At 41.8% G+C, this 26,576-nt stretch overlaps 2 protein-coding genes across 3 annotated transcripts in view; one reads left to right on the top strand and one right to left on the bottom strand.

The window, feature by feature from the left end:
* The window catches only part of LOC135461735 (uncharacterized), a 30,716-nt gene extending 26,121 nt beyond the window's left edge, over positions 1-4,595 (top strand). For both annotated transcript variants that reach the window (XM_064738959.1, XM_064738958.1), the window contains exons 8-9: positions 1,117-1,294; positions 1,597-4,595. In XM_064738959.1, the coding sequence (XP_064595029.1) occupies positions 1,117-1,294; positions 1,597-1,828 (410 nt within the window). In that variant the 3' untranslated portion in view covers positions 1,829-4,595. The remainder of the gene's footprint in view (positions 1-1,116; positions 1,295-1,596) is intronic.
* A 4,629-nt stretch (positions 4,596-9,224) lies between these two features.
* Positions 9,225-21,192, bottom strand: LOC135468919 (uncharacterized). Its single transcript, XM_064747412.1, has 7 exons — positions 21,042-21,192; positions 18,237-18,297; positions 17,729-17,800; positions 17,285-17,421; positions 15,585-15,687; positions 15,041-15,169; positions 9,225-12,184 (listed from the first exon to the last, which is right to left on the bottom strand). The coding sequence occupies exons 1-6, from the start codon at positions 21,124-21,126 to the stop codon at positions 15,061-15,063; spliced, it is 567 nt and encodes a 188-aa protein (XP_064603482.1). The 5' UTR covers positions 21,127-21,192; the 3' UTR covers positions 9,225-12,184; positions 15,041-15,060.
* Between the last annotated feature and the right edge of the window lie 5,384 nt (positions 21,193-26,576).

The following is a 26,576-nucleotide window of genomic DNA, read 5'->3' as shown; positions in this document are numbered from 1 at the left end:
CATGACCTCTCTAAACTTACCTCACATCTACTAACCCATCATTGCCCTAATTCTTCAACCTTTTCAACAGCCTCTGCAGCCGGTATTTTGAAACATTCTGATAGAACGATAGGTGTAGAGAAATAATTTGCAGTTTTATGAAGTTTGCAACTTTAATGACACAAATCATTTTTAGCTTCATTTTCATAATAATTGTTTGCATAAATTCCACTGACAAAAGTGTTTAAGTGGTTGAAAAGGTTGAAGATTTGCATGTAAATGTCATTTTTTAGGGGTGACTTGTGCTGCTTGGTTATGATGCTTCTCATTTTGGTTATGATCCTTCTCATTTTTGGTTTTGATGCTTCTCGTTTATGGTTATGATGCTTCTCATTTTGGTTATGGTGCTTCTCATTTTTGGTTATGATGCTTCTCATTTTTGGTTATGATGCTTCTCATTTTGGTTATGATGCTTCTCGTTTGTGGTTATGATGCTTCTCATTTTTGGTTATGATGCTTCTCATTTTTGGTTATGATGCTTCTCATATTGGTTATGATGCTTCTCATTTTTGGTTATGATGCTTCTCGTTTGTGGTTATGATGCTTCTCATTTTTGGTTATGATACTTCGCATTTTTGGCTGTGATACTTGTCTTTCAATCTTAAGGATACTGAGTGTTTTCATATCTGCCTCCCGAGTTCTTGAGGCCATGTTGACAAGCTGTGTACGACTTTCATAGGGCTGTGTAAGTGATTGTATGCTTACATTGAAGCCCACCATATACACAAACTATACACACCAAGTGGCTTTAAAGTGAATATCTGTAATGGTCAATGACATGTCAGATATAAGGATACTCTATGCGTGTAAGTGTGCCCCAGTCCTCCATCTGTCAGACTCCTTTGCTGTGACACAGTTCAACAGCACAACACTGAATGCCTGTCAAATCTGTCTGGGCTGTTGTTCTGTGCATATTCGGCCGATTGGAGACCCAGTGGTTAAGATAATGAGTTATTTAATGGTCATGTAAATTGGAATGATCACAAACATCCAAATATTTCCACTTATTGTAGAACAGTGTTGTATAAATCATGCATAAATTGCAGTCTTGTTAAAGAAGAATGTCATTATTTTCAGGTGTTGTTGAATACTTGACCAGTAGTAAAGTTCCTTTCAACCATATGGACTTCAAGGACATGGGGTACGAATCCTGCCTGCAGAAGCTGAACTTCACGGACAACAAGGAAGCCCTAACCCATGACTTCCGGCTGGCACGGGCCTATGACAATGACATCATGCCTCACACAAACTATACGTAGGTCATCACTGTGAACTAAATGACCGATTACGTTGTGGTATTATGTTTAAATAATTAGTGCTGTATTGAGGGAATGTTAAAATCTTGAATCTCTGAATGAGACCCCTTTCATCAATGAGGTGTTAAGATCTGTCAGCAAGATCTACCTGTGGGGATATATGTAGGGTTGTATCCTCTAAGTGTAAGTGTGTGGGTTACATGATAAATGAAATACTCCTGATTTTACTTAAAACATGACCTAAGTACCTCTGTCACATGCTGTTTTTTGTGACGGTGTCTCTGCTGGTTTCTACTTGTAGGTTTGACTTCAAAGGGCTGATTGACTACATCTTCTACTCGCGGGACTTCATGAACTGTCTGGGCGTGCTTGGGCCTCTGGAGGAAGACTGGTTCAAGGACAACAAAATCCTGGGCTGTCCTCATCCCCACGTTCCCTCTGACCACTTCCCCCTCTTTGTGGAGCTTGAGATGCCCCTACCCACATCCGGGGCAAACAGGCCGTCAACCAATAACCACAGCAAATTGAGATAGTGGGCGGGTAGGCACAGATTGTTGGATGGAGGAGCAGGCAGGGAACGGTTGTCACATGGATTTCTCCTTCCCTCCACAAACTCTCCAGGGAGCCCCACATTTTAGTGCATGCACACATCACCCCATTCAGCAACTAACATATCATGGTACACATTAATATTATCAGAATAGAAACACTTTGGGGAAATTTTTATGTCTTGTGCAATGCTTTCAAACCCAATAGTTGTTTCAGAAACATTAAAATTCATCAATTTTGTACATAGGAAGTCTGGTTATTTTCTCCATGAGATTTGCATCAAAACAGATCATGTGAAGTCTCCTTAATGCTGAGATTGGTCGAGATTCAGTTATCAATCAAGATTTCCTTCAAGGCGTATAGTCAGTTAAGTCCCAAGAGTTGAGTTGTGGATAAAAGTGTATAGGTATGAGGTGGCACTGGAGGAGGAAGGGAGTGTTGCTGGGAGGTGGAAGGGGATGTCATTGGGTGAGGGGAAAAAGGGTGTGGCTGGAAGATGAACAGGTGTGTGGCTGGGAGATGGAAAAGGTGTGTGATTGGGAGACGGAAAAAGGGCGTGGCTGGGAGATGGAAAAGGGGCGTGGTTGGGAGATGGGAGAGGTATGGCTGGGACAGGGGATATACTGGCGTAGTCTTCTCGGAGAGGAGGGTTGACAGGGTTGCTCTTAGCGTTAGACTGATGAAGCATTTCATTGGCCAGCAGTTACATTTGCTTTTCCTGCAACATAATGTATCTCAGATTATTAAAGAGAAATTCATTTATGAAATGACATTTTCTAGTGTGCGACATGTTAACATCAAAGGCACGAAGTAACCTCAAGAACTAGGATAAGTACACTAAAGCTGACATCATTTTGGGACCAGATGCCTTAGTTTGTATATTTTAATTGTCATTTTCATTTTGCATGAATTTCAGAAAGATTTGATGACCAGTTTGATAGAATCTTTGAAGTAAACAAAAAATAGTTTGTACAAAGAATTAAGGTTGTACAAGAGGGGAGGATTCCAGACATACCATCTCACAAATGTGATTGTTCATGATGTTCAGGGACTCTAGAACAGTTTTATGATGCGACATTTCCTCATGGAGACTACAGTACAAGATAGCTTAATGGGAAATCTGTGAGAGATGTTTTGGGGATAAACTATGTGGGGATGCGTTAGGGGGATTGAGGAATGACACAAAGGGAACAAAACTTTTTTTATGGACAAACAAATCAGGGGATGTGTTTTATTTTAGTTATGCTTCAAAGGAAGTATTTTTTTGTCTATAATTATCAGATTTTTGCTTGATGCAGCTTCTTAGATGTTCTGTTTTAGCTGTCCTGTGACTATAGTCTGTAAAAGTAGCATTCATAGTAAAAGTGTTGCTCTTGTGAAAGCTGGTCACTTTATGGTCACACAGTATAGTGACCGACTGGTGACCATCTTGCCAGACCACACACACTGCCACTGACCAGCTCAGTATTCTCTGACCAGCTTTCCTTGTGGTAGTGGCCAGATGCTTGTTTAGATCAATGTCAACAAGCTAACCTCAACTTTGATATTAAAATCCTGCTTACAATCTTGTATTTCAGTCAGATTTTGCACAGGTTTTTTTTTGCTTTGTTTTTGCCGATAATTTGTTTTTTCACAAATCAAGTAAAATTGTGTGTGGAATGTTTTAAAATAGTGGCAACAAAGAAGGAATATTAAATAACCAGTTTGTTGCATTTTTTAATTTGAGTAGACTATATGATCGAGTTTTGTGAAGAGAATGCATCAAATTTTATTGACCTTATAAATCAGCTTCATGAAGTGAGTAAATCAAGGTTTTCCTTCATGTTCTGCTACACGAAGCAGAACACGAGTCGCACACATGGTCCTTGGTGACAGCCTGCTGGTGCGAGGGGTGGTCCCCACAGCCCTGTCCATTGCCCTTCAGTCATATGGCAGAGTGTACTTCATTGATAACAGGCAGCATGGTCAGAAGACTATTTTCATATGGTATTATATATGTCGATGTTGTCACAAGTTGTAGATCTGACACAGCACACTTTGATCTCAGTGAGGTAGATTTTTAACCACTTCATCCAGACACTACTTTAACTTTTTAAATGTTATTCTCTCATTACCTTCACTGAATGTACTCTCACTCATCCACCCAAGCCTGTTTTACTTGAAATGGTGTCACGCTTTGAGTGAGCACCATGACTGTTAAAGGATTTTAGTTGCAGAGCACCATTCTGACATGCTAAGCTATATCTTGATGCAGCTTAAAATTCTTTTACATTTTGATGTTGTTGGTTTGTCCCATGTAGGTTTTGTACGTGTGTGTGCCAGTGGGCAGTGTAGGTGTAATGTGCAGTTTTATATCACAGCCTAGCCAGGGAGTCAAAAAGCTTTGTGGGACACTGTGTAGAATGTACGTTTTCTGAGACTGCCGCCGAATTAGTTCTCCAATTGTAATGGCCTGAATTTAATTACAGTAGATGCTTTCAAAATGCTTAAAATAGATGCCTTATTGCATTTGCATTGGTAGCCAGCCAAAATGGATATTATATGTTGGGTTGTTCTGCAGCCTGTTGAGGGCAAGTCAGTTTATTTATGAGGACAGCAGAGGACTTTCGGAAAATGCCTATTTCTGCCACCAGAGGTAGTCAGACTTTACACATTCCCATTCATATGGCCACTTACATTATCTCCCCTTGGCAGTTAGACCTATTTGTATATTTTGTGTCAAATGTCTTTGAAATGCAAATAAAGAATTGAAACAAATACAGGAGTGCTGTATTTTTTTTGTGATGTACTTGTCCGTTCTGCACCAAGTTTAAAATCTGGTTATGGAGGAAGTATAGTAGAAGAATGCGATGAAAACGAGCATTGTTGTGCCTTGGTGTGGCAGTAGTGAGCGTGCTATAGCGCAGCAGAAGGACCCATGGGTCTCTGAGTAATGTGCTCACTGTGAGCTGAAGTCCAACTCAGACTGGTTTCGTCTCTGGTTATGCATGGGAAGGCCTGCAGCAACCTGCAGATGGTCATGGGTTTCCCCCAGGATCTGCTCGGTGTCTCACACTTTTACACTGGCGTACATTTCAAGACCTGTTCCCTCCCAGTTTGAGCCGTCAGAATAATATCTATGTCAAAGTCCATCAACACAAACAGACCATTATTTGGTTCAGAATGTTTGAAATGGCCCAAAATTCAAACTTGATCTGTAACTCATGTACGAAACTTGAAATCTGTGGAATAAATTGTGTTCAAAAAAAAAAAGTCCTGGAAAATGATTCTTGTAAACCTATCACCCCTCTGGAACTGGAAACCAATAGGACCTTGTGTTGTCTGTCAAACATCCAGTTACAAAAATCCAAATCTATAACAGTAGCTCTGTGTCAGGAAAGTACCCCTGACACCCACACTGCTGGAGAGGGGAGATATCCTACCAGTACCAGGCACACACACACTGCTGGAGAGGGAGATATCCTACCAGTACCAGGCACACTCACACTGCTGGAGAGGGGAGATATCCTACCAGTACCAGGCACACCCACACTGCTGGAGAGGGGAGATATCCTACCAGTACCAGGCACATCCACACTGCTGGAGAGGGGAGATATCCTACCAGTACCAGGCACACCCACACTGCTGGAGAGGGGAGATATCCTACCAGTACCAGGCACACCCACACACTGCTGGAGAGGGGAGATATCCTACCAGTACCAGGCACACACACACTGCTGGCGAGGGGAGATATCCTACCAGTACCAGGCACACACACACTGCTGGCGAGGGGAGATATCCTACCAGTACCAGGCACACACACACACTGCTGGAGAGAGGAGATGTCCTACCATTACCAGGCACACCCCACACTGCTGGAGAGGGGAGATATCCTACCAGTACCAGGCACACCCACACTGCTGGAGAGGGGAGATGTCCTACCAGTACCAGGCACACCCACACTGCTGGGGAGGGGAGATATCCTACCAGTACCAGGCACATCCCACACTGCTGGAGAGGGGAGATATCCTACCAGTACCAGGCACACCCACACTGCTGGAGAGGGGAGATATCCTACCAGTACCAGGCACACCTCACACTGCTGGGGAGGGGAGATGTCCTACCAGTACCAGGCAAACTCACACTGCTGGAGAGGGGAGATATCCTACCAGTACCAGGCACACCCACACTGCTGGAGAGGGGAGATGTCCTACCAGTACCAGGCACACCCCACACTGCTGGAGAGGGGAGATATCCCACCAGTACCAGGCACACCCACACTGCTGGAGAGGGGAGATATCCTACCAGTACCAGGCACACCCCACACTGCTGGAGAGGGGAAATATCCTACCAGTACCAGGCACACCCACACTGCTAGAGAGGGGAGATGTCCTACCAGTACCAGGCACACCCCACACTGCTGGAGAGGGGAGATATCCTACCAGTACCAGGCACACCCACACTGCTGGAGAAGGGAGATATCCTACCAGTACCAGGCACACCCCACACTGCTGGAGAGGGGAGATTTCCTACCAGTACCAGGCACACGCACACATTATTCCACAATTCTTTGACACCTTTGACACCTTATTCATCTGCAAGTTTCGCTGATGTCATCAAGGTTAACGTCTGGGTAAACTGAGGTAATTTTGTTGGTTTCTTGAAGTATAGTCTCACTTCGGTTGGTTTCTTCAGGTGCAGCATACATATAACAGCACTTTCAACATTACCTCAGTGACCTGGTGATAGTCTCCTTGCATGGGCCATTCTGTTCACAGTGTACAGATATTTGTCCTGCTGCCCCTCCAGAATACTGCATCCAGTGACAGGATGACGACCTACCACATCCAGTCACAGGGTGAAGACTTTCCCAATCCAGAGACAGGATAATGACTCACCCAATCCAGTGACAGGATGATGGCTCACCCTATCCAAAGACAGGATAATGAGTCATCCTATCCAAGGACAGAATGATGATTCACCCAATCCAGAGGCAGGATAATGACTCACCCAATCCAGTGACAGGATGATGGCTCACCCAATCCAGAGACAGGATAATGACTCACCCAATCCAGTGACAGAATGACTGACCCTATCCAGAGACAGGATGATGACTCACCCAATCCATAGACAGGATAATGACTCACCCAATCCAGAGACACGATAATGACTCACAGGATAATGACTCACCCAATCCAGTGACAGGATAATGACTCACCCAATCCAGTGACAGAATGACTGACCCTATCCAGAGACAGGGTAATGCCTCACCCAATCCAGAGACAGGATAATGACTCACCCAATCCAGTGACAGGATGATGGCTCACCCTATCCAAAGACAGGATAATGACTGACCCTATCCAGAGACAGGATAATGACTCACCCAATCCAGAGACAGGATAATGACTCACCCAATCCAGTGACAGGATGATGGCTCACCCTATCCAAAGACAGGATAATGACTCACCCAATCCAGTGACAGAATGACTGACCCTATCCAGAGACAGGATGATGACTCACCCAATCCAGAGACAGGATAATGACTCACCAATCCAGTGACAGGATGATGGCTCACCCTATCCAAAGACAGGATAATGACTCATCCTATCCAGTGACAGAATGACTGACCTTATCCAGAGACAGGATGATGGCTCACACAATCCAGTGACAGGATGATGGCTCACCCTATCAAAAGACAGGATAATGACTCATCTTATCCATTGACAGAATGACTGACCCTATCCAGAAAAGATGATGACTCACCTAATCCAGTGACAGAATGGACTGACCCAATCCAGTGACAGGATAATGACTCACCCAATCCAGTGACAGAATGACTGACCCTATCCAGAGACAGGGTAATGCCTCACCCAATCCAGAGACAGGATAATGACTCACCCAATCCAGTGACAGGATGATGGCTCACCTATCCAAAGACAGGATAATGACTGACCCTATCCAGTGACAGGATGATGGCTCACCCTATCCAAAGACAGGATAATGACTGGACCCTATCCAGAGACAGGATAATGACTCACCCAATCCAGAGACAGGATAATGACTCACCCAATCCAGTGACAGGATGATGGCTCACCCTATCCAAAGACAGGATAATGACTCACCCAATCCAGTGACAGAATGACTGACCCTATCCAGAGACAGGATGATGACTCACCCAATCCAGAGGACAGGATAATGACTCACCCAATCCAGAGACAGGATAATGACTCACCAATCCAGTGACAGGATAATGACTCATCCAATCCAGTGACAGAATGACTGACCCCTATCCAGAGACAGGATAATGACTCACCCAATCAGAGACAGGATAATGACTCACCCAATCCAGTGACAGGATGATGGCTCACCCTACCCAAAGACAGGATAATGACTCATCCTATCCAGTGACAGAATGACTGACCTTATCCAGAGACAGGATGATGGCTCACACAATCCAGTGACAGGATGATGGCTCACCCTATCAAAAGACAGGATAATGACTCATCTTATCCATTGACAGAATGACTGACCCTATCCAGAAAAAGATGATGACTCACCTAATCCAGTGACAGAATGGACTGACCCTATCCAGAGACAGGATGATGACTGATCCTATCCAGTGACAGAATGACTGACCCTATCCAGAGACAGGATGATGACTCACCCAATCCCATGACAGGATGATGACTCACCATATCCAGTGACATGTTGACTATCTGTAATTAGTGACAGGATGGCAACTTGCATCCAGCTTCAGGATGACTCACTGTATCCAATCTCCGGATGACTCGCTGTATCCAGTGACAGAATGATTATTTGTAATTACTAGTGACAGGATGGCAACTTGCATCCAGCCTCAGGATCAAGTCTCCAGATGACTCGCTGTATCCAGTGACAGAATGATTATTTGTAGTAATTAGTGACAGGATGACAACTTGCATCCAGTCTCAGAATGACTCGCTGTATCCAGTCTCTAGATGACTAGCTGTATCCAGTCTCCAGATGACTCGCTATATCCAGTGACAAGATGACTCGTTGTATCCTGTGACACGATGACTCACTGTATCCAGAGACACGATGACTCGTAATATCCAGTAACAGGATGACTCGCTGTATCCAGCGACAGGATGACTCACTCCATCCAGTGACAGGGTGACTCGCTGTATCCAGAGAAACGACTCACTCCATCCAGTGACAGGATTCATTCTATCCAGAGATATGATGACTCGCTCTATCCAGTGACAGGATGACTCGCTCTATCCAATGACAGGATGACTCGCTTGTATCCAGCGACAGAATGACTAGCTTTCTTAAACAAAAACTAATTAACCACACCTGAGAAAGTTGTAACTTTATTTACAGCCTACTCACACATAAGATAAACAAATTTGTGAAGACTGGTCAAGCAAACTTCATTTATTTCACAACCATGAGAAATGCACAGATAATCAAAAAACTTGCAAGCATATCTTGTAGCTACATGTATGGAAGACCCAGAAAGCTCTTGTGGTACACAGGCTCAAAAAACAATGATCCATGTGGGAAGAGACCATGAATATTGCAGTGAGAAACCAAGGTGCATTACACATGGAATCAAAATCAATTCAAAAAACAATGGTCCATGTGGGAAGAGACCATGAATATTGCAGTGAGAAACCAAGGCGCACTACACATAGAATCAAAATCAATGATGATAGTGCTTGTTTCAAAGATCAACACTTTAAACATGCACTGGTAAACACTGTCAGGAATATGTAAGATTTCAATCTGCTAATCAACTTCTACAGCCTCCTTCAACAGCCACTAATGTTGTTTTGGACTTCCTACAATGTACATACCAGACTGCAAACTGCCACTTTCAGCTGCTAAGTCTGATGGAGTAAAACATACTTGTGTATTCTGTGAATATTAAAACAACAGCAAAAATATAGATCATTTCTATGATAGGTACTCATACTGTACATAAGAAGTTCAGGTACCATAGGTCACCAAAAGACTGGACAGGGATGGGATGGCAGTTCTTCACATGACATGTATTAAGTAGGTCACCAAAAGATTGGACAAGGATGGCAGTTCTTCACATGACATGTATAAAGTAGGCAATCAACAGATTGGACAGGGATGGCAGTTCTTCACATGACATGTATTAAGTAGGTCACCAAAAGATTGGACAGGGATGGCAGTTCTTCACATGACATGTATTAAGTAGGTCACCAAAAGATTGGACAGGGATGGCAGTTCTTCACATGACATGTATAAAGTAGGCAATCAACAGATTGAACAGGGATGGCAGTTCTTCACATGACATGTATTAAGTAGGTCACCAAAAGATTGGACAGGGATGGCAGTTCTTCACATGACATGTATTAAGTAGGTCATTAACAGATTGGACAGGGATGGCAGTTCTTCACATGACATGTATTAAGTAGGTCACCAACAGATTGGACAGGGATGGCAGTTCTTCACATGACATGTATAAAGTACACAATCAACAGATTGGACAAGGATGGCAGTTCTTCACATGACATGTATTAAGTAGGTCATCAAAAGATTGGACAGGGATGGCAGTTCTTCACATGACATGTATTAAGTAGGTCACCAAAAGATTGGACAGGGATGACAGTTCTTCACATGACATGTATTAAGTAGGTCACCAACAGATTGGACAGGGATGGCAGTTCTTCACATGACATGTATAAAGTAGACAATCAACAGATTGGACAAGGATGGCAGTTCTTCACATGACATGTATTAAGTAGGTCACCAAAAGATTGGACAGGGATGGCAGTTCTTCACATGACATGTATTAAGTAGGTCACCAAAAGATTGGACAGGGATGACAGTTCTTCACATGACATGTATTAAGTAGGTCACCAACAGATTGGACAGGGATGGCAGTTCTTCACATGACATGTATAAAGTAGACAATCAACAGATTGGACAAGGATGGCAGTTCTTCACATGACATGTATTAAGTAGGTCATCAAAAGATTGGACAGGGATGGCAGTTCTTCACATGACATGTATTAAGTAGGTCACCAAAAGATTGGACAGGGATGGCAGTTCTTCACATGACATGTATTAAGTAGGTCACCAAAAGATTGGACAGGGATGGCAGTTCTTCACATGACATGTATTAAGCAGGCCATCAACAGATTGGACAGGGATGGCAGTTCTTCACATGACATGTATTAAGCAGGCCATCAAAAGACTGGACAGGGATGGCAGTTCTTCACATGACATGTATTAAGCAAGTCATCAACAGATTGGACAGGGATGGCAGTTCTTCACATGACATGTATTAAGCAGGCCATCAACAGATTGGACAGGGATGGCAGTTCTTCTCATGACATGTATTAAGTAGGTCATCAACAGATTTGACAGGGATGGCAGTTCTTAACATGACATGTATAAAGTAGGTCATCAACAGATTGGACAGGGATGGCAGTTCTTCACATGACATGTATTAAGTAGGTCACCAAAAGATTGGACAGGGCTGGCAGTTCTTCACATGACATGCATTAAGTAGGCCATCAACAGATTGGACAGGAGTGCCACAATGCATAAATGCACAAAAATAGTTTTAAACAACAAAAGTTGTCTTTAGTTTTAAACAACATAGTTTTAAACAACAAAATGATACAACTGAACTTACCCTGAACACAGGTATTGCATAGTTTGGTCATAAATCTGTGACAATGAGTCATTCAAGCAGGCCATGTTGCATGTATAGTTACGTGCAGTTAATACATGTACATGTAACGCAGCACAATACTGTAGAGGATTCCTAGGTTATTGCTGAAGGAGATTTTACCCGCAAATTACTTATAATAATACATGTATTATTTCATCTTCATACAAGGAAAACCTTTCTTGATTACTTTCTGGCACCAACTTCATACCAGTAGAATTATGCATCATTGGCTTTCATGATCTCTATGTTCAGCACACTTTACCCTTAAGGTGGCATCCTTGGGCTAAGGGAACATGAGCCACAGGTATTACAGTATTTACACATATTCCATTACATGTATATGTTCTAGTTTGGAGAGACAAGTCCTACAAATTTTTTTGAGAAAAAATAAGAGAAGTGACATGAGCAAGTTTCCAACAGAGAGCCACCTTTACACAGTCTCTCAGTATTTATCTACACAGTGTTCTAACTGATTTTACATCTACTTGTAAATTCAATATAATGACATACTATAGATGGCATGCAGGCCTACTGGCGAGATGTGTGCAGGGTTGTCTCCCTTGCCATCATCTCTACATCCACACAAGCACAACTGCACATCATAGTCATCATCAACTGCATACCCTCATCGTTCACTTCTGGGTAGAATTCTGACCAAACTTGGCCCCTACATTCAAAAATAAAACATTCAAAGTCTGTGATTAACTCCTTCACTTCATTCAAATTTCAATCAAACACTTCTTAAGTATTGAGCTGAAGTCATATGGTAGCTGCATGCAGCAATGTACACACTTGAAACCTTCTACACAGACTGTCACTGATAAACCAGATTTAAATATTCACACTTGGTATTATAGCATTATATTATTAATTATAGCACTAATTAATTACACATAGATATGCACATAATCTCAGGTGTCTGACAATTTGCATAGTTACAAAACCGTAGCAATGTAGGCAATTGTTCAATCTTATTCTAGCGTACATATATGCGTCTAAAGCTTTATCACTTTCCCATCGTCCTTCTTCTCAAGCTATACATAACAATTTGTACTAACAAAAACAAAATATACCACAATACTAAAGAGACAATATCTGAGTGCCAGATCCCCATAAAAAATATAAGTACATATATTTTGGAGTATATCAAAACAAAACTACAAAATAGAAAAGAATGGCAGGGCCAAAAGACTTTAGACTGCAGCAATAACTGCACAAAACAGGCTGTAAAAACACACAGTAAAAAGAGTACTCAAACCTGATGATTTGAACAACTGTTAATAAACATGGCTGATAAATAAATGGCGCCATAGAGAAGAGGAAATGCAGCTGGAAGAATCATGGTAACAATGCTGATGAAAATACTGATGACATATGTGAATACAAAAGCACAATGTAACTTTTCTGCGGACATCTTACTGTTCACTGGACATATATCCTGTATACACAGCATGACAACATGGAGGGAGTCAATATACCAAGGCACCTTAATACGCGTACATGTTTGAGATGCCATGTGATCATTCAAATTTCGGCTTCTTGGTGGTCCAACATCAACACTCGATAATATAATTTATACATGTACAGCATAGAGTGCATTTCCAGATCATCACAAGGTGCACAAATGTCAAGTGTTCATTTCATCTACACATTACTCTGCATGCATGTGCACATATCTGCAACATATATACTACATAAGTTCAACAATTTACACTGACCAGTTGATGTTTCACAAATGGTTCTTTTTGGTTTTTTTTTCCTTTCACCAGAAATTCATATCTACCTTGATATGTTAGATTTCATCAGGTGAATATATGTACTTCTGCACATGTCAACAGAAAGATGTGAACCTCCTCAGAATTTTGACTAGGGAGACAGGAAATGCAGGCCAGGAATGGTTAGTCTTAAGTCACTGTTGCCAGTGTACAGGATCTGATTCAGAAGCCATGACCAGCTTTACACTGACCCATACAAGACAACAGCTACAGTCAAAAGCTCTACACTGGATTTCCATAAGGTTTATTTTAGTAAGACTCATTCAAGCCCAACATACCCTGTAGGACTCAAACCACACATACCCTGTAGGACTCAAACCCCACATACCCTGTAGGACTCACTAAAACCCCACAAACCCTGTAAGACTCATTCAAGCACAACATACCCTTTAGGACTCAAACCCCACATACCCTGTAGGACTCATCAAAACCCCACAAACCCTGTAGAACTCACTAAAACCTCACAAACCCTGTAGGACTCATTCAAGCACAACATACCCTTTAGGACTCAAACCCCACATACCCTGTAGGACTCATCAAAACCCCACAAACCCTGTAGGACTCATTAAAACCCCACAAACCCTGTAGGACTCATGAAAACCCCACAAACCCTGTAGGACTCAGCACTGGTACAGTTACTTTCATGTAAATCTAGATTATTAGCACTTTCTTGATACACAGTTACATGTGAACCACTCCACAGCTATTCCACCTACTAACTATTAATGCACAACCTGATGTATTTACATACCTTTGTCATCTTACTCCATGTCACTATATAATGGCAAGGTACATTCTATAAGTATAAGTACATGTATGTACTAAGTGCTGTACACATGCCAGGCATGCACAGTGAGTGCTGTACAGCTGTCTGGCATGCACACCGAGTGTTGTACAGCTACCTGGCATGCACACCAAGTGCTGTACACCTACCTGGCATGTATATTGAGTGCTGTACAGCTGCCTGGCATGCACACCAAGTGCTGTAGACCTACCTGGCATGCACACTGTGCTGTACACCTGCCTGGCATGCACACTAAGTGCTGTATACCTGTCTGGCATTCACACTAAGTGCTGTGCACCTGCCTGGCATGCACACCAAGTGCTGTACAGCTGCCTGGCATGCACACCAAGTGCTGTACACCTGCCTGACATGCACACAAAGTGCTGTACACCTGTCTGGCATGCACACTAAGTGCTGTACAGCTGCCTGGCACGCACACCAAGTGCTGTACACCTGTCTGGCATGCACACCAAGTGCTGTACAGCTGCCTGGCACGCACACCGAGTGCTGTACAGCGGACTGGCATGCACACCAAGTGCTGTACACCTGTCTGGCATGCACACTAAGTGCTGTACAGCTGCCTGGCATGCACACCAAGTGCTGTACAGCTGCCTGGCACGCACACCAAGTGCTGTACAGCGGACTGGCATGCACACCAAGTGCTGTACACCTGTCTGGCATGCACACCAAGTGCTGTACAGCTGCCTGGCATGCACACCAAGTGCTGTGCAGCTGCCTGGCATGCACACCAAGTGCTGTGCAGCTGCCTGGCATGCACACACTGCTTCTATACTATACTTGTACATGTATGTGGGTGTCACTCATCTACTCGTGTATGTAACATGGAAGTATTTGTCCAGTACATGTATCATAAATGTATCATGTGCTGGATTCAGAGTAATTTGCCTGAGGACAGGTGCCTTCCACATAACCCCTCCCTCTCTCGTCCTCTACGCAGACCCACCTCCTGGCCTGGCAGCTTGCTCAGACATTCAGTATTTCTGGTTGTTCAGCCACTGAGGACATGACAGACACAGAGCTGATAGGGTTGATGATGCTGTCCTCAATCTCATCATTGGGAACCTCATCAAATCTGTGAAAAGAACAAGACACAGACAGTGCACATTCTGGCTTCTTCATCATGGTTTGCATATTCTAGACACAAATGCAAACCTCTTGATGAAAAGTGTATTAACTATAAACCAGCTAATGCCATACCGTACATGAACTTCAAGCCATGATTTCCGAGGTATTCCTAAATTTTCAACATATAAAACATATGGCATAATACTGATACTGGTAACTAATGTAGTTTTTAGCTTTTTTTTTTCATAAATGAGCTTGAATTTCACAAATGTAGCTCTTGTTCTGACTTGGAAGTTACACAGGTACCTTTTCAAAGTACCAAGCTCAACTTCACAGTAACTGTAACATCCCGTACAAAAATCAACCCGCACATCAGCTTACAGACCTGCTTCCACCTGGTTGTGTATAGACAGCTGTCTTACCTGTCATACGAGGGTTTCTGAGCTGCTGAGCGCTGCCGCTGCTCCCTGTGAGTTTTGACAGTCTTAATCACATAGAGCACACCAGTAACTGCTAGCATACACCCTGTAATGTACAATGTCTTTATTCAGGAGGCAAGCATGCCAAGTGATAAGCATACCAGGAGGCACGACACGAGACAAGCCCAGCAGGAGACAAGCACACCAGGAGGATAAGCACAAGTACATCAAACAGAAATGCAAGCCAGAGATAAGAACACAAGGAGACAAGCACATCCAACAGAAATATAAGCCAGGAGATAACCACACGAGGTGACTAGCACATCCAACAGAAATGCAACCCAGGAGATAAGCACATGAGGTGACAGGCACACCCGGAGGCAAGCACGTCCACAGAAATACATGCCAAAAGATAAGCACATGGGGTGACAGGCACACTAGGAGACAAGCACATACAACAGAAATGCAAGCCAGGAGATAAGCACATGCGCTGACAAGCACACCAGGAGACAAGTACATCCAACAGAAATGCAAGCCAGAGATACATGTAAGCACACGAGGTGATAAGCACATCCAACAGAAATATAAACCAGGAGACAAGCACATCCAACAGAAATACATGCCAAGAGATAAGCACACGAGGTGACAAGCACACCAGGAGACAAGCACATCCAACAGAAATGCAAGCCAGAGATAAGCACACGAGGTGACAAGCACATCCAACAGAAGCCAGGAGATAAGCACGAGGTGACAAGCACACCAGAAAAATAAGCACACGAGGAGACAAGCAAACCAGAAGGATAAGCACACGAGGTGACAAGCACACCAGGAGACAAGCACATTCAACAGAAATGCAAGCCAGGAGATAAGCACATGAGGTGACAAGCACAAGAGACAAGTACATCCAACAGAAATGCAAGCCAGGAGATGAGCACACGCAACAGAAATGCACACCAGGAGACAAGCACACAAGGAGACAAGCACACCAAGAGACAAGTACACCACGGGACAAGCCCACCGGGAGACAAGTACACCACGGGACAAGCACACTAAGAGACAAGCACACCACGGGACAAGCCCACCGGGAGACAAGCACACCACGGGACAAGCACACTAAGAGACAAGCACACCACGGGACAAGCCCACCGGGAGACAAGCACACCACGGGACAAGCACACTAAGAGACAAGCACACCACGGGACAAGCCCACCGGGAGACAAGCACACCACGGGACAAGCACACTAAGAGACAAGCACACCACGGGACAAGCCCACCGGGAGACAAGCACACCACGGGACAAGCACACTAAGAGACAAGCACACCACGGGACAAGCCCACCGGGAGACAAGCACACCACGGGACAAGCACACTAAGAGACAAGCACACCAGTATAGCGATCTTGCTAAGAGCTTATAACCACACAGTAACTGAACGTTAAAGGAATCAATCATCCAGCAATATACTGGTGACAAATGATCAGCCTTCTGTCAGTCATTCTCTGGTAATTCAATCCCTTGAACAGATAATATACTTGAACCAAATAAGTTATTCAAACTGGTAGATGTGCTTGTAAAGTCATCAAGCCATGACGGAACAACAGAAGGGTTATTTCTCTTGAATACATGGCTTGGGACTCCCTTGTTCTAGTAGATAGATGTTCCTATTTAGAGAGTGTCCAGAGCAAATAAATGAGGAGTGTTTACCTGAAATAAGAGCCATCCATACTTGGTGAGGCTGAACAAAACACGGGACGGCCAACACCAGATAGAGAAGGCCTTTCCTCCAGTCATCCAGCCACAATATGCCATCCCACACTCTCAAACATCGCATGGACGTCTCACTGGAAGAAGAACAAGCACTATATCTGACAGCCCAGTACATTTTCTGTTCTCAAGTATTCATTTTATTCATGTTTCCAGAGGTTGTCAGGAATTTTTCACTTTATGACACTGGTGAGGTTTATGGTTGCAGAACCCACAAAGTGCCTAGATCTGAGCCTAATACATGCATGTCATCAGTATCTATACATAAATGTATGCTTTCTGTTTTACTTTCTTATGATGATTTAAAATATGTAGATATGAAGTATGTATATTTACATTTAGAGGCTCACATGTAAATGCTAATCAGATGTATGTCTTACTTACTCTGTACAAATAATAATAAAATAATTTATCAAAAAGACACTCTCCAGGAAACTCAACAGAGCAGCAAGCACTCTGAAACAATAAAAAAGTAAAAACAAGAAATCAGAACTATACTTTAGTCTAACTATCACAATATAAACATATAACACACAATTTGCAACTCACTATAAAACAGAAATTATACAAAAACTTGTACCATAATGTAGGTGAACAAAAATAAATTTGGTTGGCTAATTATTTATTTCACTGTTCTCTTTGAAGCCCTAGATAAACATTTTTCATTTTTATGATAACAGCCTCAGAGCTTTCTGAGTGCCCTGGGAAAAGACCTACCATTGACAAGTTGCTGAGAAACCTTCCCCCGTGTCAGTGTGCACATGGCCCACCAAGCAACAATAAACACTTATCCTCAATAAGCTCCTATGAACAATGCAAGTCGGGGAATCTAGAGATTTCATGTCCAAGAACAAGCCCTTTATGCTATCCTTGGTACAAATGTAATGCTTACATCAAGTAGATCCCCAGCAAGTGACCAAAATATAGGGCCTCAACTCCAATTCCCCACAGACCTGTAACACAAAGATTACCTTGGTGTAAGGTGAATAAATGTACATACGCATTTTCAAACGGTCAGGTTTTCCTTACACCCATTACTGATAAGCTTGGCTGCAATATAACCTATAACCGGCTAAATATAACAATGAAATATTCTACAGTGTGAAATCCATGTCAGACAGCAGTAACATTGTCAAGGTTATACAGCAGCCATACTTATCAGTTATGGGTGTAAGGAAAACCTGACCGTGTCCACACAAAACAATCTCACCTTACATGCAAGTTCAGCAAGACAATACACAGTGGACATATTTTCATTTATAATCTGATTAGTGTTTCACACTGTAGTCAAGAATATTTCACTTATACAGGCCTTAACATGGATAACAAACAACTTGAAAATACACAATATATGTAAACCATACCAAGTTCTGAACACCACACTGTCTTAGTTTATTAATTATTTTTTATATATTGCTATGTGGTCTAACACCATTCTCAAGAATTCTTCACAAATGAGATTATTATTGCCGATTTACATGTAGTATTGTAACAGTATTTTGGGAGTGTAAACCTGATGTTCATGGTGACTTGTAGCAGCTGGGTTTACACACCATAGAACAAATGTGAGCTGATGACATAATATGAGGGAGTTGATGTAGGTCAGCCATCAATGGCTATACTGTAATCATGTAGTTGTAAGAGACTCATTCATAGCCTGGGTGTATAACCAGTTTGTCTACACCTGCAGTATCTCTGTCCTCAGAACTACTCTCACCTCACAATCAGGTCACTGCCTGCGTGGGGGTCTGCTTCCCTCAATCCATTCACTCCCATACTCACCTTACACAGCCTTCATACTATTAGAGACTTCAGATCAGGGTAGCACTATACATGTACATGTAGACTTGGATGAGTAGTGTACATGTAACTCAGAAAAACAAAAAACTCATTCTCACTCAATATGTGAGCACTTTATTTTGTCATTATCAGGCGCTTTCTACATGTACACTGCTTATTTGGTTGTGACTTTTATATGTCAGGAGCTCTGTCCACTGACGCTTTGGTTTACTCTAGGCACAGTTTGTTTTTCTAAATCTATAAATCTCACTGTCATCATATGAATGATACAATTCTTTAGTGTGAAATCAAACACTAATAAAAATATTTAAAAAATATTAGGTTTCTTGATGGAGCAAACTGGGCAGGAGAAAAAATTACCAGCTGATAAACATTCACAAGCAAAATAACTAAATCAGCAAGTACTGGATTCCAACACCGCAGGGACAACAATCTAGAGTTGGTACACGTACCTGTCTGCACCCAGACACCATATAACTGCTGTTCCACACACACAGCAAAAACATGTCCATTTTCATAAGTTATTTATTTATTTATCTGATTGGTGTTTTATGCCGTGCTCAAGAATATTTCACTTATACGACAGCGGCCAGCATTATGGCAGGTGGAAACAGCGCAGAGCCCGGGGGAAACCCACGACCATCCGCAGGTTGCTGAAGGCCTTCCCACGTACGGCCGGAGAGGAAGTTTGCATGAGCTGAACTTGAACTCACAGCCACCGCATTGGTGAGAGACTCCTGGGTCATTGCGCTGCGCTAGCGGGCTAACCAACTGAGCCACGGAGGCCCCATTTTCAAAAGTTCTCAATATGAGTATTACAGCAAATAATAATCTAAGCATGTGTAACACACGACTAGTTGTTTGATGAACACGTCCCAGTATCTTCAGAGAGTAGAGTAAATGTACAGGTATCATCAGTGTAATTATGAATCAACACACATGTAAATATCTCTCATACTGAAATGTACAAAATGCTATGATGAGCATTCTCATCACATGTGCAGTTTTCAGATACACATAGGTTACTCAGTCATAAAGAAAACATTCATGTTTTTATGAAAATGCTTTTAAGCCCATATTAAACATGCTGTACAGCACAGAACTTCTGACATTGCATTCTACATGTACTGCATAATCTCTACTGTCCTTGTGGTGCTTATATACTGTGACCCTGTACAATCATCAGATATTAATTAGAAGGTGTGGCTTACAGCTGTCAACTGTAGCTCAGGTGATCTCTGTACCAAAGCAGTTATTGGCTCACACAATAGTATGACTGAAAGCACAATTATACATGTCATCGTAACCGATGGTGTGTGTCACACTCACCCGCACTAACAGTGAATCTTGTTTCTTACTTTTGGACTAAAAATTCAAATGACACAAAAATTAAAAAAAAAAAATGAAAGTAACAGGTTAAAAAGTAATTCATGCATCATGGTTCACTTCACAAGTTTAAAACTTCGTTAAATGTCTTAATTTCTTAAAGCAAATTAATCATGCTGTCACTACAGGTCCATGTACACTCATACACTTATCTGTGATTTCATTCTACGCAAGTCATGATTAGGCCATTATACTTAGTTCGCCCTGCACTTGTTATGTTCAAATCCTGCTGTTGGCTTTATTTGTTTTGAAACTCTCTTCCTTTATATTCATTTTCATTATTACATAATGGAGATTTAATTTTAAGTTATAACGGTGTAAAGCTTTAACTTCCCTGTATACTCATTCTTTCATTACATTCTGATACCGTATAAAGAGGATAGGGGAGAGAAAACATAGAATCATACAACGTAATCTGGCACTCGCACGTTTATAAACACTTCACACTGTACCCAATGACACCGATACCGTCAACACTTCTCCACATATCAAGTCAGCGTCCAACACTTACCTAGAACGGTGGCAGCCGCCCATATCCGACAAAAGTATACATAGACTTTCCAAAAGCAATCAATCTCGTAAGTCTTTCTGTTCATATCGGAGACAAGCAACTAACAAAGCAGACGAACTGTTGTTGATACATGACTTCGTGACGCTGCCATAAACTATCACCGGAAGTTCCCTTGCTAAGGTCACGGCAGATCGTACCTTGCTTGGTGGATTTGTCAGCCTTCACGTGTTCACCGTGCAGTTTGACAAGGCCCGGATAATCGTCACTAACTACGTGCATAATAAAGAAAGTCCGCAATCTCAAATCAGTGAATTGTAGCCCAATTTATTGGAGATAAAGAAGTAACAAATAATGTCGGCCTACACATACTCATATATATTATAGGCCTATTTTTATAGTTAATTTATAAGTCATCTCCGATGTTGGTCAGCAGGCCTATAAGACCTACATGTAGTCTATGTAGGTCTATGTATGTTGAGCTAGTCCTACAGGCCTAAAATATGACTTTATAGTTCTTGAGACTAGTGTCAAGTCAGAGAACTATAAAACACATAGTCATATTGTATAGGTCTATATGTTGCGCTTACACATTTAATATAATGTGGAAGTAATATAACAGTTTGACCACGTGTTATGCGTGTATATTAGTCCCAGGAATAATACATACCTGACCACGTAAACCTACATTGTTCCCGATAACTGTAAGGTGGAGATTTGCTTTTCAGTCAGCCTATTTTCCGTGTATGCTCAACATTCCTCACAATTTCATCCTTTTGAAGTTGTGGTGAACTTCATGGCTACTTTTATTCCTTACGCAGACCTTAGGTGGCAGTTAAAAAAAAGACTTGCGGCACCAGTATAAGCATCAAGACCTAACAAAATTGAAGCCAGCATCCACTGGTTGACTATGGACCGATCCCAGTAAATAATTAAATGAAACAAAAATGAGCTGATTTTTGTAGGCTATGTCCACGTGGGAATTCGGCCTACCCAGCTATCCGTTGCCAAGGTTTAGTCAACGCCAGCTTAGGTCTATAGGCCTTGCGATAGGACGATAGCTTCAGAGTTTTCAAAAATAGACCATCAGTTTTGAAAACTTCGAAGTCGTAAGAAATTTTAATTCTAAGACATATACTTAGGACGCATGTTTCACATTTTATAGAACTAGTACTCGAATTTCTCAAAAGTAACAGGTGAAATAATACGTCTTACAGGCCTGCTCGAAACATGTGAGGCTCCCATATATGTCTATATCATTAAGTTCGTACCATAATGTCTAGACGGAAAACTAGATTGGCCGTATTCCTTTACTGCGATACATATATTCTAATTAATTCAACACTGAACACGTGTATATGACAATATCCATGTAGGCCTAGTATATGTTCTACACAGTATTTAACATTTTCTCCCGTTGTAAACTTCTTTACCATAGTGTAAACTATTTCTCACCGGTGGAAAGGTTTTGGGGACAACATTTGCAACGCAGAGAATAGGTTTTCGCGACGGGCAAAAGGTTTACATTTACCACGGAGAAAATTTTCAACCATGTACAAAAGGTTCACATTGCGGAGAAAATCTTTTCATGACAGCGAAGACGTTTTCCATTGTTTTTCAAAGTTTACAGTTGAATTTATAAATTTTGCTTGTCTAATTTACTTTTGTGTCCACGTCAATTCGCGTTTGCATGTACTTTAAATTCGACGTCCCTAATGATAAGTATAGGCCTATTCACTAGAAACACCTATTACATTTGGGTAAATGAGAGGAAATTAAATTTTCAAAAATTGGCACTGATAGGCCACTGCAGAACAAGCTGAAGCACAATCCCTTCTCCGCAAAGCTGTATAACACACATTATTTTACCATTGACCTAGTTTACGCTGTATACTCCAGCTCAGTGTTCCATCAAACGCCTTCACAAGTCCACATTGATTAACTGCTGATACACAAATGTCTGTTACGAAGCACAGACTGTACCGTTAACTTACCTATATATTTGATCTATCGGCGGCTGCTTAGTTGGTTTCAAGAAAACGCTGCTAAAGAAATGATTGTGGGTAAGTCATTATTGCCAATGTGTTTGGTTTGCCTAGCACACTGATAGAAACCTTTCCCTCTTTGATGAAATTTGCTGTGTTAGTCTGAAATAAGCATCTTTGCAGCATCCTACACCTTTTTGACCAGGGTTTTGAGCCGCTACAGCCCTTTTGAGACCTTTGGGTTATTGTTAATGGCTTGAACGCTTTTCAGTTTACTTTTCATTATGAGTCGCGGTTATTTTCATGATGAAGGGAGACACTGCGTTGTGTGAAGGTTTGGCTCTCTCCAAAACTTTGTCTTCTTAAACGATAGAATACAATGGATTTGCAAATATTGCCTTTTCGGTGAAGCGATTATGATCGTAATAAACATTCTTCTCATATATTTTCGTCTCCGATGAACAAAAGAAACTAAAATAATAATTTATGAAATAAGAAAGGTACGAAACACACCTCTACTTGAACTTCACCGTTGTCTTTGAAGTTAGAAATATAAAGCATATCGTTAAATAAATATTTGATTAGTTCCCTGTATCATTCAGTGATTGTTAGAAGTTTGCCGCTAGAATGTTGAATTGAAAGGTATTATTTGTATTCTATTTGTTCTATAGAACACATCAGACCTGTCCACCTTTATGCTGATTCCGTCAATTTTTGGTCAACATTCTGGTTGTGTATTGTACATTTGGGACAGAAGCTTTATAGACGAAAGGCAGGCAGCTGGGTAGCATTTGGGGCTGGCTAGTATATTCAAGATAATGAATGGTTTCCGTCAAAGTTTCATCCTTTCAAAAGGTTTGTGTTGCTTATACTTGTATATTGTAAGATTTGATTAGATGACTGGATTTGAATACCCGTGCTTATAGAGGCAAGCTGGTACCATGTGTGGCACAGGACATTGGTGCACCCACATAGTTTGATGATTCTTTGGCTAGTGTGTCAAGTGAGTGCTGTTTTCACTTGTGTAATGGCAACCAGTTTTATGGGTGGAGAAAACGAGAGTGCCGGGAGTAAACCACTAACCATTTGGTGAGTTGCTTATTAACTCTCCCAACTGTTCATAATTCGATAATAATACAAATATCTCATGGGACATGGGAAGGTCTTCCAGCAACCTGCAGATGGTTGTGGGTTTCTCCTGACCTTTGGTTGGTTTCCTCCCACCATACTTTGGTCTCCATCGTAAAAGTTAAATATTCTTATTATATTTAATTATATAAGTACGAGGTAAAACACCAATAAAACAAATAAATACACAAGACAAACAGGGAAATCTAGAAAATCCCATGTACCACAGTGGGATGAACCACACGAGTCCTATGATATTAAAGCACATAAAATGAAACATTGTCAACCAGCACAACAAGAAGCGATATAACCTCTCAATACAAGCTCTTTAAACAAAGCTAAACAACAAGGAAACACCATAAAAAACAACAATTTCAGATAGTACGCCAACAATTTATTGAAACGAGACGAATTCCATTTGTATAACTTTGAAGAGTGAAAACGTCGCATTAACATAGAATAAATGATGTCTCTACAAAGCCTACGGTCATCTCGAGTGACATAAACAGCACAGGACAAAGTACTCTGCACGAAACCATAAAACAAATCTCAAAATTATGCTAACTTCAGCTAACTCGTGCGTCGTTGTGCCCACTGGTATTCTGGAGACTATAACGTAAACATTGTTGTATCAGTCATTAAAGTGTGAACAGTGTTAGATCCAGAACAAGCTGATATTAACACCGATCCAGCATGATCAAGACTTTATATGTCAAGCAATTAAGAAGTTGTTTCCCCATGTTGAAATTAAAAGGCATCAGAAAATCATCCACAATTCTAAAATTGGGCTGCCGATGAAAGTGATTCAGGGTCCGCCAAGATTTCAATAAACTGAAATTACTTTTCGGATCAAAACTAATAAAATTCTAAAATAAAAATACGACAACAGTATTATTCATAAAAAAAAAATTCAGCTTTAGGTGAACTTTAGTAACATGCAGCTTACTATCAAAGTCTCAGCAGTAGAGGTAGTATTTTGGTATTTTGATGTGGGTTACATTTGACACTGTCACAGATGCAGTAACAAGCAACAACATCTTGTTGATTATCCCAACAGTAATGCTGACAAGAGTATCATATATACAAAAGTAACAGTCAGAATACTCACTGTGAAGAAGGGTTACAGTCAGAATACTCACAGTGGGGAAGGGTTACAGCCAGGATACTCACTGCGAGGAAGGATTACAATCAGGATACTCACTGTGAGGAGGGTTACAGTCGGAATACTCACTGTGAGGAGGGTTACAGTCGGAATACTCACTGTGAGGAAGGTTACAATCAGGACACTCACAGTGACTAAGGTTAGAGTCAGGATACTCACTGTGAGTAAGGTTACAGTCAGGATACTCACTGCGAGGAAGGTTACAGTCAGGATACTCACTGTGAGGAAGGTTAGTCAGGATACTCACAGTGAGGAAGGTTTACAGTCAGGATTCTCACTATGAGGAAGGGTTACAGTCAGGACACTCACAGTGAGGAAGGGTTACAGTCAGGATTCTCACAGCGAGGAAGGGCTACAGTCAGGATACTCACAGCGAGGAAGGGTCACAGTCAGGATACTCACAGTGAGGAAGGGTTGCAGTTAAAATACTCACAGTAATGAAGGGTTACAGTCAGGATTCTCAGTGCAGAAGGGTTACAGTCAGGATACTCACAGTGAGGAAGGGTAACAGTCAGGATACTTGCAGTGAGGAAGGATAACAGTCAGGATACTCACAGTGAGGAAGGGTCACAGTCAGGATACTCACAGCGAGGAACGGTAACAGTCAGGATACTCACAGTGAGGAAGGGTTGCAGTTAAAATACTCACAGTAAGGAAGGGTTACAGTCAGGATTCTCAGTGCAGAAGGGTTACAGTCAGGATACTCACAGTGAGGAAGGGTAACAGTCAGGATACTCACAGTGAGGAAGGGTAACAGTCAGGATACTCACGGTGAGGAAAAGTAACAGGATACTCACAGTGAGTAAGGGTTGCAGTCAAAACTCACGGTTAGGAAGGGTTACAGTCAGGATACTCACTGTTAGGAAGGGCTACAGTCAGGATTCTCATAGCGAGGAAGGGCTGCAGTCAAAAAACTCACAGTGAGGAAGGGTTACAGTCACGATACTCACCGTTAGGAAGGGTTACAGTTAAGTGTTTGGTTACTGACTGACCTCATGAAACAAATTATCAATTATTGTAACAAAAGGTAACTGTGATAATACCCAGAGTCCCACAACAAATGTTACCAAATCTTGATCTAGATCTGGATATTCCAACTGGGCTGCAGGGTCAATGCACTGTTAGTCAGGGATATGGAATGTTAACACTCAAGCCACACTTAATGACTAGCTTATGCCATACCAGCACATTTATCAGGCCTACAACTATATATAATACTTTATAGAAGTAAATGGATTATAATGTATCCATCTCTTAACACAT

This window comes from Liolophura sinensis, chromosome 1, assembly GCF_032854445.1.
Source record: "Liolophura sinensis isolate JHLJ2023 chromosome 1, CUHK_Ljap_v2, whole genome shotgun sequence".
Lineage (NCBI taxonomy): Eukaryota > Metazoa > Mollusca > Polyplacophora > Chitonida > Chitonidae > Liolophura > Liolophura sinensis.
This window is presented reverse-complemented; position numbering and strand designations above follow the sequence as displayed.

What these genes read in the sequence shown, in the direction of transcription:
- LOC135468919 (XM_064747412.1), bottom strand. Translation starts at nt 21,126, where the DNA reads ATGAACAGAAAGACTTACGAGATTGATTGCTTTTGGAAAGTCTATGTA. An exon ending in TTTATTATTATTTGTACAGA is followed by an intron (nt 17,422 to 17,728) that starts GTAAGTAAGACA and finishes TTCTTCTTCCAG; the next exon opens with TGAGACGTCCATGCGATGTT. An exon ending in ATGGATGGCTCTTATTTCAG is followed by an intron (nt 15,688 to 17,284) that starts GTAAACACTCCT and finishes TGTACATTACAG; the next exon opens with GGTGTATGCTAGCAGTTACT.